This window comes from Rissa tridactyla, chromosome 1 (assembly GCF_028500815.1).
Source record: "Rissa tridactyla isolate bRisTri1 chromosome 1, bRisTri1.patW.cur.20221130, whole genome shotgun sequence".
Taxonomy (NCBI): Eukaryota; Metazoa; Chordata; class Aves; order Charadriiformes; family Laridae; genus Rissa; species Rissa tridactyla.
Genome location: NC_071466.1, coordinates 22,259,261 through 22,274,006, shown reverse-complemented (window position 1 = coordinate 22,274,006; position 14,746 = coordinate 22,259,261). Strand labels below are relative to the sequence as shown.

Sequence of the window (14,746 nt, the reverse complement as noted above, 5' to 3'; positions counted from 1 at the left end):
CTACCTACTTACCTGTTGACAGGCACGTGGCAGGCAGTGCCCTGGCACACAAAATGACTGCACATTGCATTGAACTGGATGTACCAGTGGCATTATTAACCAGTGTCTGCTCTAATGGAACAACCTTTTGTTCTGTTGAAGAAACAAACTAATGAACGGCTTTATGCCACACTTGAACTACTGAAGGCATGCTGCAGTAACCTGTCTTGGAAAACGTAACTCTTCATATCCAGTATGCTTTCTTCTGAGTCAGTGTGATTCTGGTTTGAATGCAAGGTTGATGAACTTTAAAATAATGAGAATTAGAAAAACAAGTAGTACTGTGTTCCTGAAAGTAATATTAAACCATATGATGCAGAAATGCTTTAGTGCATACCCCCCAAAAAAACTTTGATTCTTGTAATATGTAAAACACTTTTTCAAATATTTACTGTGCTACTGTTCTAAAGATAATTATGCTGCTGATAAAGATTCATTACAGTGGAAATGCTGTATTTTTTTCCCCCTATGTAACCGATTCATGTTTTATGTGCAACAATTTTTGCATATATAATGAAAGACTATTGCAAGGGGAAAAAGTTTACTTGACTCTGAAGAGGACACTAAAACTTGGATATTTGCACGTCCATTCTGTAAACCACAGGTGGTTTACAGATATACAGAAGCTGGTGCTGGTTAAATACAATATTTGCATAGATACAAAACTATATCTCCTCCAGGACACAGGAGCAGGTAAATATATATTTTAATATATAAAAACCAAACAGTTGTATGTATAAAGGTTATAGCTAACTTCAGGAAAAAAAGCCTGTAGAAGATGTTGGGAAGTAATCTTTGCTAAATTATAAAGACAAGATTATTTTTTAAACTATGTGACTATATTTGACTGCACTAAACAGTAAAATTATTCTAAAGCTCTTTTCTATCTTCGGATCCTTCTTTTCTTCTCTTAGCCCCAGTAGAAAAATTTTCTGGGACAGGTTGAAGTTGTCTTTGTGAAGTGGTAGTTGTATGTAGGGATATGGCCACATAAAATTACTATTGCTACTTTTATTTACATAGATACAAGTGAAATGCAATGCTAGTATCAAAACATAGAAATATTTGGTTGTGAGGAAAGCAACTTTGACCCTCTCTTTATTAAATAATAGAGACCTTCTCCCTTAAATTTAAATTAATTAAAATTTAATTAATTAAAATGAAAAGTTATTAGTGAGTTCTGTTCTTCCAGAATGGACTTCTACAGAACTTTGCCTTCTGAAAACTGATAATATGGTGCTAAGGCTGCATAGTACTGAATCTAAACTCAAAAGTGAGGCTGTTCAGTGAGAATTAACTTGTACGTCAGCTTTATCTGACAATAGGTTGTTCTGCATGGTTCAAAGACATCGGGCCTTTAAAGAGTTGGAGCCAAGCAGTCTTGACATGGGAATATCACACTTCCTCTCTTCATTAAGTATTAATTTAACCATAAATTTTATTGTACTTAATACATAGTGAAGTGCACAATTGCTATGAAAAACAAACAAGATGCAGGGGCTAGAAAAAAGCAGCATGTCCCCACTCACCCCTCGCCAAGTGGAGAGAAGTACTTTAAGAATTCTGTACCATTGTGAATGGGAATCTGCAACTTGTAATGAAGTGCCCCATGTATGGCAGGTTGCAAGGCCAAAGTAGTAAACCATATCTGTGACATCATTATAGCCAAAATTTTGAATGACGCTTCCCCCTGTAACTCAAGTTCATCATCTTTCTCGTTCCAGGAGGAGACTAGTCTCTAGAAAAGACACCTCAAGGTGCACAACTTCTTGCTGTCTGGTGCCCTCTTATGCTTCGTTCATATGAAAAGGGGAATAGCTCACTGGATCGGTTTTGTAGCGTGAGGAGTACAGTGATGTAGGCTTTGCCCTCTTTTCCTAGCTCATGGCATGTTCCATGGATGCGTGGTTAGAAACTCTTTCCAACCTGGCTTCCTCTTCCAGTCTCTGGTCTGTATTGCTGTGTTGTATTGACACTGTATTTGTATCAAGGGCAAAATGCAGCTTGGCTTAGGTCTTCCTTGATAGTTTTATATATCTCCTTCGAGGGGACACCTTCTAAGTAGGCAGTTCTTACCAAAGTATATTTTGGTCTTGAGTGCCTGATGCTGGCAAATCAAGCTTGTGCTAAATCATAGGATTGATTCTACCTTTCAATTTTATCTTGGCATACCTAATGAGTGGATTTATTCAGCTCACTGGATCTGGAGACAACACTGGAATTGATCTTCCAAGGGTAAGACATGACTTGTATTGAGTTGCAGACCTCACTCAGCTTTAACGATATCGGTGACTCTGCATTTACTGTGGAAAAACATAATGACTGTAACTGCATTTTCCTGTTACAAAGTCTTTGGTCTCGTTGCAGCATCCAGTTTGTGTAATGCCAGTATAGACATCCTGAGAGTGCCATGTCTGGAAAACAGTTTGTGTGTGTGATAACTTCAGAAGATCTCGGAACTTTGATTGACTTCTGTGCGTCACCATGCTTTTATGCTGCATCCCGGCTCTTCTGTAGTCAAAGGCAGTTGTGTAACTGTCCCTCTTTAATACACTGCCGTTGCTGTGGATGGAGTGCGTTTGACAGTGCTGGATCTCCCTTGTCTTGATAGGAACATATGTGCTTTTGTGGTTCTGCTTGTACAGCTGTTTCAAGAAGCTGAAATGTGTAACAGCTTTTCTGTGGTAGTGTGTTGTGTGCTTACCTTTAGTCTGGGGAAAGCAGGAAGGTGGGAAGTGGTTGCTAACACTTTTAAATGACCAATTGAAACTCAATATTAGCAGCTTGCTATATGGCCATTTTATATATGGACAGCGAGCTGGTCCCAGTGTCAGGGGCTTTCAGTTGCCTACTTTGTGTGTCTCAGGCTAGATAGATGCGACTGGTAATTGTTGAGTGTTTCGTTGTGGGTTTTTTTTTTGCCATTCCAAGTTCCCTCTCATATAGATTGTAGTCTGTTGCCATGACTGGTTAATGGCCCTAGTCTTTGACAGTAGTGGTTGGCTGAACTTGCGAAGAATAATATTGGTGGTGTCTTCTGCCCTCCTTTCTCCTTGCTGCTTTGGGTAGTTAGTTTGTGATTCAGTGGTCTTTAATCTTGCAAGTATTTTTTGGTTGCAACAATGTGTGCTGAGTACTATGACTGCCCAATAGTTGCTGTGGATGAAGGTGAGGCCATGGGGTGTGGACCAAATGGGGTGAGTATTAGCATCACTTGCAAGGTTCTTCTGGAAAAACTTCTAGAATAAGAACTGCCTGAGCATCCCAGGCAGTTTATGTGATCAGGAATGTTGTTATTAATTGGGTGCCTTATCTTGAAGCAAATACCGTCTCAGTTTCCACAGTAGTGTTGACAGGGGCAGTCATGTGCAACAGTAAAACTCTGGAGGTAGACAAAGTGTGGGCTCTAAAAGGAAGTAATCTTTTCTTATGGATGTGAATTCTTCATTCTTCAAAGACCTTACGCATATGAGTCAAACTCTTCAAACAGTGCACATAATACAATTGCAAAGCAAAGTCCTATGGTGTGTTCTATGGATGTGGCTGCAATGACCTCAGTCTGTGGTCATCCTCAGGGGTGATCACCCTGACGTCTAGGCTGCTTTGAATAAAAAGTCGTCCAGTAGAGGTCAGTGGTGTACTGCTGTATGTGTAAACCCGTCTGGTTTGTGCCCTAGTGTATGATAAATACCAGGGGAAGCTCCCTTTCTTTGCCAGAAAAGTGTAGGCAATCTAATACCCCAGGGGAATAGAAAGAGAGTTTAGCGTTTGTAAGACTTAAAATTCATTTGTGGCACAAAACAGCCAAAATGTCAATAAATATATTGGTGAAGGAGGGCAAAAAACTTTTCTTGGGAGGGAAGGCCAAAATTCAAGTAATGCACAAATTGTATTTCCTATTCCATATTTTTAAATAACTATCCTAATTTAAATAAATGGCTAGCATGAAGATTGGTGATGTTAACAGGAAGATTTTGTTTAGGAGGAAAAATCAGTCCAGCCTTAAGTTCCAAAGTATGAAGATGGCAGTTTTGTGGATTAATTAAGAAATGGTGTTCTTGTGTACAGTGTAGTGAGTAATGGCTTATGATAGAGAAGCAGAAATGATAGGATGGTCATCATTGGCAGAGAAGGAAAAGTATGGAACAGGACACAGGTGCTGCAAACTTCTGTAAAAACTTATGGAAGAAAAATGAAAGTCAGATCTTTTAGTCTGTCACTCTAGCCCCTTTGAATCCCTCCGTTACCAGCCACGGAGTGGAGTTTGAGGACCAGGGAGAATGAGACTAGTGTTGTATTGCACAGAAAGTGAACAAGAACTCCACCCTCTTCCTTAATGAAAGAAATAATTCTGATGTGGTCTCTTCAAACTTAAATTTTGCTTTTGTTTTTTAAAAGCACTATTCAGCCTATGAGCAAGAGGAGGATGCTGGATTTAGGGAAGTGGCACCTGGGAAATGAATGTTTGAATGGATAATTAAGACCTTTTGAATCAGGGAAATGGCCTCAAGTTGCACCAGGGGAGGTTTAGGATGGATGTTAGGAAAACTTTCTTCACTGAAAGGGTTATCAAGCATTGGAATAGGCTGCCCAGGGAAGTGGTTGAGGCACCATCCCTGGAGGTATTTAAAAGGTGTGTAGATGTGACACTTAAGGCCATGGTTTAGTGGTGTAGTTGGCAGTGTGCTGGAAGCCTTAAGTCTTGGGTGGAGCTCCTGCCTAGCAGGCTGTGCTGTACCCTGGCAACTTGGAAAATAGAGCTGAAGCTTCCCGTTTCCTATTCCTTACCACGCAGATTGTTCAAAGGCAGAAATCTGTGCTTTCCAGCTGTCCATTTGTGGTGTTTTTAAGAAACCAAATGGGGAACTCATCCAGAAACTTGATGGATTTCCTGCTTATTTCTGTGGTGCTGCTTGGAGGGGAGTGTTGGATCACTTTTTTCTGTCTGTCTGTCTTAAAGTGCTTTTAAACAAAACTTACCAGAAAAGAATTTCTGACTAGTGAGCCTAAATCAATATTTGAGAAAAGAAGCAGAAAGCTATTAATGGAACTCTTTTCATCAGTTTTGGACTGCATAAACTGTAGGAATACTAATTTTGGCACCAAGTCTAAGGTACTCCAGGGAAGTAAACAGGACAGACCTGAGCAGTGTCTGAAAAGCATATGACTCAGCTTCGTTTTCCAGCTAAGAATGAACCAAACATTTTCAAAGCTCTGCAATGCCTAGCTGTTTATCCAGGTGTGCTCTGCCTAAGAGTCAAAAATCACTGTCCGTGATCAGCTCTGACAAAGAGGAAGTGTTAGAACTTGCAGTACAGAAACAATTATCTGGAGTTAATTGCTGAAGCAGCTCATTGAAAGGTAGAAAGTTAATGCTTGTAGGAGTTAGCGCTGTGTGTGCATATGCATATGGATTGTTGCTCTTGTTGCTTTTGTTCTTCTCAGTTAGAAATATGGGTGCATATTCTCATTTAGAAGGTGCACTGTCATCTTTACCAGCTTCAAACAGAGCCTCTGTTGGAATATCACCTACTCCCAAGTTACTGGAAAGACTTTGATTCGTTGTACGAAGTCCACGGTGATCTGAAGGTGTTTGTTTCTTCCAACTGTTGTGCTAAACAAGGAGCAGAACTGCTCAAGGCATTTTTTGGCACCTAGGTGGCTACTGAGTGCTCCTTACCTTGACTTTTAGCGGGGTGGCTCCCAGAACAAGGTGTTGCTGCTCTGGATTTGTGTCAGAAAGATACATTAGGAAGGTGTTTTGTTTGCTGGGAAACAAATGTTCTCTTTTCCATTACTTTGAGTGGAAGAAAGGACATCCAAGTCACTTGCAGAGCAGCAGGTGTTTACGACCTCTCAATAAAGCCACAATAAAAGCGGTAAAGGCTATATTTGCTGTGTAACAGCTACATGGATGCTGAAGTAAAAGTCTGATTCTTTAGAAGTTAATGGTAGATTTAGTAAGGCAGTTCAAGCTAAAGATCCAAGGGCCCATTGAATCTCTGCTGAAATTTGACCTGTGTCTGTATATTTAAGTAGGAATTAGATTGTCTTTAAATAAATCCCTGCAAATTTTCTTCTTTGGTGACTTCAGAATACTATGATCTAAATGTCTTATTCTGAGCTATTTTCTCTTCGGGGCGGGGGGGGAATAGGTACTTCCATTACAAGACAAGATGGATTGCATACTTTGATGCCTAAAAAAATCAGACAACACACTAAGAACACTTAGTTCTCCCTTCTTTAAAAGAGAGCTCAAGATGACTGTCTCAGATGTGCATGTTGACAGGGTAGGTGAGATGAATCCCACTCATTTTGTTTAGGGAAATCTGGAGGAGGAAGCTTAATGTTTTTATTTCATCTATGGACTCAATACTTGTTGACAGGAAAGAGCTCTAAATAAAAGGGTGGTTTGATAAAGTGCAAGTGCATTATCACATATTGCTCAGCAGGTGGTCTGAAAGGAGTAGAGAGAAAAAGAGGCAGTATGATCTACATCCCTCTCCCTTTTCAAATAATTTAAAAATGCTGCTTGAAAAATGTTGGTGACACCTCCCACAACTTCATAAAGCAACTGAGAGCTGAGGTCCCATTGCTCCCTGTCTGGTGTGTTTGGGATTGCTGGTGGCTGCAGCACTATCATTGGCTGGGTTGAGGAAGTTCCTCCCCAGGGTATAAGCGCTGGAGCTGTACTAGAGAAGTGGTCTGGGGCTGACCAGCGTTATTCCGATGCTGTGGCTGGCTGCCTGTCCTGCTTCGTAAGGACTAATGAAGGTGTTTGGCAGCTGTAGATCGTGACAAGCATATGGGTTCCCATCTCCTCCCCATCTAGATAGAAAAATAAATCCACTGCTACTGTCTGGGTACATGGAGGCGCCTGGGCAGGTGTATTGAGGACTGAGGTGTGGTGGGCAGTGGAGATCATCTGGGCCTGTATAAATAAGTTCTGCCCATTTAACATGTACTGGCCCATAAAGCCCCTAATGAAGACTGTCATGTGTACCCCAGTGCCACAGTCACTTAGGAAACACATGATGGATGATGGGTTATTTCTATATGCAGTTATATGATTTGTGCAGTACAAAAATACACTAACTTTTTCGAGGCAGTACAGCTTTTCCACCCTCCAACTGGGTGGCAAGTGCAATTTATTTATTATGTAAAAAGGCATCCAAAAAAGAAGCCAAAGTTTCAGAACTAGATTGGTATGGAGAAGAAAGGATTTGGGTTTTGATTTTTTTTTTTTTTTTTCCCCCTGCTGCTAATCACTAGCTCACTTTCCTCTTCAGGATGAGCAATTTTTGCTGAGTAAAAACCAAAGGGTCCGAGGAGTTCTTGCTTGAAGTAACTAACAGATTTAACTGTGATAATGGCTGTATCAAATAGCTTTATGTTGATTGCGATCAGATAGTTTAATCCCACTTAATTTCTGTGGAAACTGCTCCTCTAAGTGACTTTTAACAGTCTTGAAAATTACTTGTTTGCTCTGGATTTATGAGGATTTAAAACTGTAGAGGCTTTTTCTGAGAAGGTGACATGTCCAGCCACAGCAGTAATGTGTACTTGAATGTTCAGTTCAAGCTCTGGACACCCAATTTAGTAACTACTCAAATTTTATGATACTCACTCTGTAGTCATTACCTCTGTTGGGGCATGGTTTTGGTGGTGGTTGTTGGTTTAGTTTTGGTTGTTTGTTTTTTTTTTTTTTCTTGGAAGGACTCCTGGCTTTATAGTGTGTATTTGTTTATTTCTATACCATTAAACAGCGTTCCCACAGCTAGGCTTCATACCAAAAGCGCTGTTGTTTTACAAAACTACATGAAGTACATTAAAGAGACCTCTGTTCACATTAAATCTGAGTTGAAAAACTCTTGCTGATCTTGCACCAGTGAGGACAGGTTTGAGGTGGTAACAAACTTTTGTCTAGGAGTAGATCTTAGAGCTGTCTGTGCTTGAAGAGAAGAAAAATGTTATGTAAGGTGGAGAGAGCAAAGAGAAATGAGTGAATACATTATAACCTTTTATTTTTTGAGTATAAATATATGCAGTGGAATGGCAAATGGTATATTTTTGGGGTGTTAAGGAGCTTTTTGAAAAAATGAATGGTGGCTTAACAATAATAAAGTACTTAATTGTGTATGTTGTTTCTGTCAGCAAACAAATGAAAGAGCTGAAGGAGTCGGGATTCCTGAAAGGAACTTTGAGTGTGGAGCAGCAGTTGTCTCTCATTAGCGTCTGTGCAGACCTGAAGGCGGCAGTAGAGGGTGCTACTTTCATTCAGGTAAGCAAAGATTTGACAACTCCTAGCAAACGGTTTAGAAAGATCATCAAGACCTGTGCTGTGCAGTCGATGGGCAATGGAGAGGTCAACATCCTGACTGCATAAGGATGGTTGTGCTTGTTAAATTAATGTTTTTTTCTAGCCTAGTATCACGACACGGGAGATAAAGCCTCTTTGCAGGATTTCCCTGCTCCAGAGTCTTTGCAAGTTTCTTTGCGTTATGTTGGAAGAGGCTGGTGGCTGGCTAAGCCAAGAGAGGATTGCCAACCTCCATGTGTAACAAAGACTGTACTGGTTAGAAAGACCAATATGAGGGGATGGGGGAGCAGGAGATTCTTGGGGGAGAGATCTCTTAGGGAGCACCACACATTCTAGTGCTGGGACTAAAACGTGTTTATTCCTCTCCAGGTACATTGGGAAGGCAGGGAGTATGGTTACGCCCAGGGGTGACTTCTATTCTGACTGTGGGGGAGCACTGTAGCCAAAAGCAGCTATCTGACAGGGTGTTAGAATACTAAAAAAAATTCTGTGATTCTGTGTAAAAGCAGGGTTGATATATAGGGCTAGAATCTGTGCTGCTAAGTAAAACTGGGATGGGGAACGAGTTGTATTAGCAACCCTGATAGTTCGTGGCTGCTTAACTATTAGTATGCTTACTGGTATGGGCATAGTTTAGGGAACAGGTGAATCAGGGACCATTTCTGGGTTAAAGTATGAATGAGTTTGCATTGGATTTGGCATCTTCTATGCTACATGGTCCCCCGGTAGTATTCCAGTGTTGTACCATCAACTGTCCTTACATGTATATGTGTTGCACTCAAGAGTTTACAATTTATACTGTTCCAGGCTGTAAATCCCACAATCTGCTTAGCTGCAACACATCCCTAACAATAAATTGAATTTAAAGGGAACAGATTTCCAGACCTTTTATTCCTCCCAAGTTGGTGAGGTGAAAGGGGAGAGAATGGGAGGCAGAGCAAAGCCTCACACAGGAGTCAAGGTGTGACTGCGCTGTGGATTTTTACAGTGGTATACTATTTTGTGTTCACTTGCTTTTCTCCAGATCATGAAACTATATGCTGTTATCCCAATATCTTACTCCTTCAACAGAAACGAGCTTAGAGCTTGTCAGTTCGTATTGTTGTTTTCACATATGTATTGCTTATCTCTGCTGAGTTTAATCTGCGAGTGTATTGTCTAGTCACTCAGTCCTGTAAAGCACTTCCACAAATGTTTGTAATGACGATGACCGACTTAATATTACGAGCTAACTTTCAGGTCACTTATGAATGGATATAACAAAGGACACAGATACCTGTGAAACAGCACGGGACAGCATCTTTCACTGAGTAAGAACTAACTGTTCCTCCTACTGTCTGCTTACTGTCTCTTTACCAGTACTGTCCACGAAAGGACCTTTTATCTCACATGTGACCATGTACTGGTACTATTTTATGTTCCCTTAACCCTTTTGATCTCTCTTAATATGTAGTCATTAAGCATATGAATAAATAAAAAATAAGTAACTGCAGTATGCTCGTGGGTAACAAATTGTATGTGTGGAACACTGTTGGCAGTGTTCATATCAGCTCATCAGTTTCAAACCACAGCATCAAATTTTGGTTTGATGCAAAGTGTTGACAATTACACAGCATAAGCGGGCAAATTATTTGAACCTATTGATTCTTATTTCAGCAACAAACAGACTGCTTTCTGGCTCACCCATATTAAACTTCAGAAACATCACCTAGTGCAGCTTTGAACCTGGAAGGACAAAATGGACTAATTGTAACTTATGAGTGCAAGTGGTCTGACTTTTAGTTACTTAAAAAATAAAACATCAGTTGCATTAACGTTAGTTGAATATAGAGGACTCTGTCTTCTTGCTTAATGATATAACCTACTGATTAACTTGTTAGAAGACTTCCATGAGAACTACATTTCTTTACCCTAGATTTCAGTTGGTTAAATCTTAACTTCTTTTCAAATTTGGCCTTTGTAGGGTAAGTCCACTTCAAGCTTTAATTCCTTGATGTTTGCACTCCTTGAAGGAATTCTTCAGACAGTTGCCTTCTGTGGTGTTTTCATGGACATAACTTAAAGGGGATGAAGTAGTAAAAAGTGGAACTTCCTAAATGACATTAGTGAAGATATAAAAGTGGAAAAGATGAAAGAAACAATTAGGACTAAGTAAGAAGAAAATTCATAACAGTAATGTCATGAATCTGTAAAAACAAGGTATGCCTTGATGCATATTATTTGTTATGTTCCCTTTCCTGAGCATTTTTATGAAGTAACTTGTCTTGACTGGTGTGCTTTGCATCAACTTAGAAGGAAATCAGTCTGGCTTTTGCTCTAAAAGTGAGTATTCACCCAGTTTTGCTTCTCTGAGCTTTTCTATGCTGCTTAGAGTAAGGGCATAACCTATAGCATTTTGGTGAATGTGCATTGCAAGGTTCTTGCATCACTAAAAGCTTCTGAAATAATGTTTCCATTAGCTGAAAACACTGTGGAGACAAATTAATGGATACATTTGTACTATAATGTCCCTGGCACGGGACTGTCATGGGTGAATTAAATGTTTCTTAATATTATGCTCTTAACTTTCCTGCATAAATACGTGATGACTTTTGTCCTATTGGGTACTGAAGTTATTGGTACTCCTTCCACTATTAAGAACATGTTTGAGTGGATGTGCGTCTAGTTCCTCAATAATACAAGCTGAATAGAAATCAGTGCAGCATTTGTATGATCTCTTACCACAGTGGTAGTAAGAGGAAAACACATATTTTTGAATGCTTTGCCTTGGAACAATTTACTAACAGAGTAATAAAGTTAACTAGCTCTCAGAGGAGGATAAGATGACTATTGGTAAGATCTTACTCTTGACCCCTGAGCTGCTGGGTATGATGGTGAGCTGTGAGGTCTGGCTGGGCTGGTTGAAGCCAGGCATGGAGGGTGGCTGAGAGGTGATCTCCAAACCCACCTCTTGTGCTGTGACATGGGACAGAGCAGACTGGCAAGGGCATGAAATTTAGCTTCTAACTTATACCTTGCGGTCTGAGGTATTTATCCTTCTTCCTTTTAAAGGAACTCTGCCTAAAAGCCTTAGAACAGTATCTTTTTCTTTTTTCTCCTCTCTTTAAAAAGAGAGGGTGTACCCTTCCCTCCCCCCCATTACACCTGCAAACTCTTTTGAACTGGTGTTAACAAGGCTAATAGATCTTTAGCCTGTTCTCTTTTGGATCTTGCTGTCTCTTTTATCTCTCCCCCTGAGACTTAGAAAAACAGTGTTACCAGCTTAAAAACAACTTTTAAAAAGCCTGGTGGTGCCTCAGAATGGGAAACTTGGGAGTCTTAACGGTAGGTGTCTCATGTCTTCTGTCATAAACATTTGTCATTGATTGTTTGATACCAGCTTCTACCTCTAGATTTTGTTTTACTTTCCTGATGGCTTTCAAGAACCATTTTACTTCTGGGAATTGAGGGAGTATCTGCAGAGAGCAGTGGGTGAAAATGTTTTCAGCTGCCCTGATCTCATAGGATATAACAGCATCCTGGTTTGGAGGCTCTGTTAATGACATACCTCTGTAAATGCAAAGCTGCTGGAAGGCAGAGTATGCAAGCATTGCAGTAACATGGCTGCTTCTGGACTGGTCACTGGTCAGCTCTGAGCACTGGACAAACAAACATGGGTCTGTTTGCTGTCAGCTGGGTAAATATAACCTTAGGCCAGGTTTTACCCTACTTATCTTAAACGCTGACCTGAGGCACCAGAAGTTATGTTTTGGCTTCTGAGGGAGCTGGTTTTAAGCATGTGACCTGACTTGCCATCTTTGTAGAGCTTTTGAGAAAGTTCTTTTGCTGATGTTAGGGTTTGAAACAGTCTGATCTCAAAGACTTGCTGTAAAATACTTCATCATGTCGGTGTTTGAGTTGAACTGAAAGATGATTGAGTGAACAGCTTGCCAGTATCATTGCTGCGGTGCTGCTGCTGAATGGACTTTTGTCCTTCCAGACTTTATAACAGTCACCCCCCCATCTATCCTGTGCATGTAACAACTAGTGTTGTCTACCATTACAGGCTACAGGAGGTCATCATTGCCATAACTATCATCCTGCCCAGCAGTCAGTCTTGCTATTCAGGTTCTCTTTCAGTGCTCCCTGGTTTTCTTTCTAGGGCTGTATTGTATTTCCATTGCCTTTCCTAGATCACTTCTCCTATTTTTCACAGTGGATGGGATCACAACAGAAGAAGACAGAGAAAATCTGGTCCTTTGAGAAAGGACCCAGGGCAGAGGAAGTCAATCAACCTGTTTGAAATCTTACTGCCCTTCACTAAGGGAACCAAAAGGATCTTCATCTCTTCTGTGGCAGCAGGATCAGCTTTTCTGTCTGTCTTCTGAAAGTTTTGTAGGGCACATGAACATAATGGAAAAAGATGGATCTCTTCATGATCTGGATACCGACACTAGATAAAGCAAAACTTCTTTTGTTGTATGTGCTTTAAACAAAAACTAAACCAGACAAAAAAAACCCCGCAAAATCCCCAAACCCCTCCCAAATCTGCAAGTTTTGGTTTTAGAAAATGTAGTTCTAAGAACTAGTACTTCCTCAAATCCTGCGTTGTATTTTGTACTAAAGGTTGAACAGACACTAGTAATTCAGTCATTTATTCTGAACAGTATAAAATGGCAGTAACTTAATATTTTTATTGCTCCGGTTCCTTAATAGGGTATGTTTCTGAACTGTAGGAAAGTACAAAATGTTTCCATCTAAATGCTGGATTTCACCTCACTGAAGTGTTACTTATTTGTGCAGTATCATGTGGTAGACAGTCTTTCATGTCTCTCAAGAGGTAGTGATTTAAGAAGCATCAGATTTCACACTGGTATGAGCTCATAAATTCAAGACAACTAAGAAGTTATTACTTCTTTAGATTTGAAGTCAGTTACAGCCCTAAATCAATTATTTTTTTTTAATTAGATTAGCCTGAAAGTACTGGTGTTTTAACTGATGCATTTACAGTTAACTTATCTACTGTCCTTTAGTTGATGGCTTTGAAGCCTATTACAGCTTTTCTGAATATGAACTTAAAACTGTTCTAAAAGCCAGGCGCTTGCAGATTTGCTGTAAAATGCTTTTTTTAATAACTGCATTTTGAATGGAAATCCGAACAAGTTCAAACCCTGTGAATCAGAGTTAAACTCATACGGGGGATTCCCCTGCCCTTACGTTAGTCCTCTGCTCTACAGCAGAACAGCATATGAGAAGACCCCGGCTTTATCAGAAGATTCACCTTTATCTCTACTGCCCTACCAACTACAGAGTAATCCAAAATCAGGCTGGAAGGGACTTTTAAGTCCAGCCCCTGCCCCAAGGCAGGATCAATCATACCTAGACAACTGTCTGTCAAAAATGGGTTCACATGTTCTTAAAATCTTCATGTGATGTGATTCCTTCTCCTCCCCTGTTAAGCATTTTACTTCAGTGCATACCTACCCTGTAGAAAGTCTGTAACGGGAAGCCCCAGGGTGTGACCATATGTGACCCTACCTTTCTATTTATTTTTTTTATAATTGTGTCAATTATAATGTGGCCCCGTCATTGACTAGTTGCCAGTCTGCTTTTCAGTTAAAGCTGCTGCTGTCCTTATCTTGCTTTCTTACCCTTGGATAAGAAAGGATACCAATTCTTATTCATGTTGAAAATAAAGTCTTGGATGCCAAGGTTCAGGTGGCTTGTTTTGGGCTAACTAGAGTTGTTTTACATCTAAGGAGTCTTTTGTTGCCAAGCATATTTTTTGTTAACAATCTGGTATTTGGACATGTGCTTGAAACCATCTTGTGTACCCGGGTACGTGGAATGAATGTCTGCAGGGGGAAAAGGGGCAAACAACCTGATGAGTTTCTGCTCCCTTGTGTGTATCCATCCCATATGGTTTGGGTTCCTGCATCACCTCCAAGTGTTTCAGGGTCAAATCCCACTCAACGTCACCTCCCTGCTGTGGTGCCCAGCCAGCTGTTCTCCTTGTGACCCTAGCTCCTGGGGGCTCCGGTGCTAGTCATGCTCTAACATGATCATGTCAATTATAAGCGTCTATGCTGTTGGGGGTTTTTGTGGGTTGTGTGTGGTTTTCTGTGTGTGTGTGGGTTTTTTTCCTTTTAATTTTCCTATTTAAAATGATGAAAGTGCTGATGCCGCACTGAAAGGTGTGCAGTAGCCTGGGGACTCCTTCAGTAACAGCTGTGTGTACGTGTCTCATGTTTCCCTGCTCTCCCAAACCCATACAGCAGCGTGCAAGGGTGTGGGTCTCCTGCCCAGCTGCTGTTCCTGCCTTTACCCTTAGATGTGGGTAGTAACACTTTCTAAAAGGAGACTGAAGTAAATATGTTCTCCCCCCACCATCTTTGCAGTTTGAAATGA

At 40.5% G+C, this 14,746-nt stretch overlaps 1 protein-coding gene across 3 annotated transcripts in view; it reads left to right on the top strand.

Annotated features, from left to right (window-relative positions):
* The window catches only part of CRYL1 (crystallin lambda 1), a 68,160-nt gene that overhangs the window by 9,232 nt on the left and 44,182 nt on the right, over positions 1–14,746 (top strand). For all 3 annotated transcript variants that reach the window (XM_054213428.1, XM_054213437.1, XM_054213420.1), the window contains one exon: positions 8,194–8,320. In XM_054213428.1, coding sequence (XP_054069403.1) covers positions 8,194–8,320 — 127 coding nt within the window. The remainder of the gene's footprint in view (positions 1–8,193; positions 8,321–14,746) is intronic.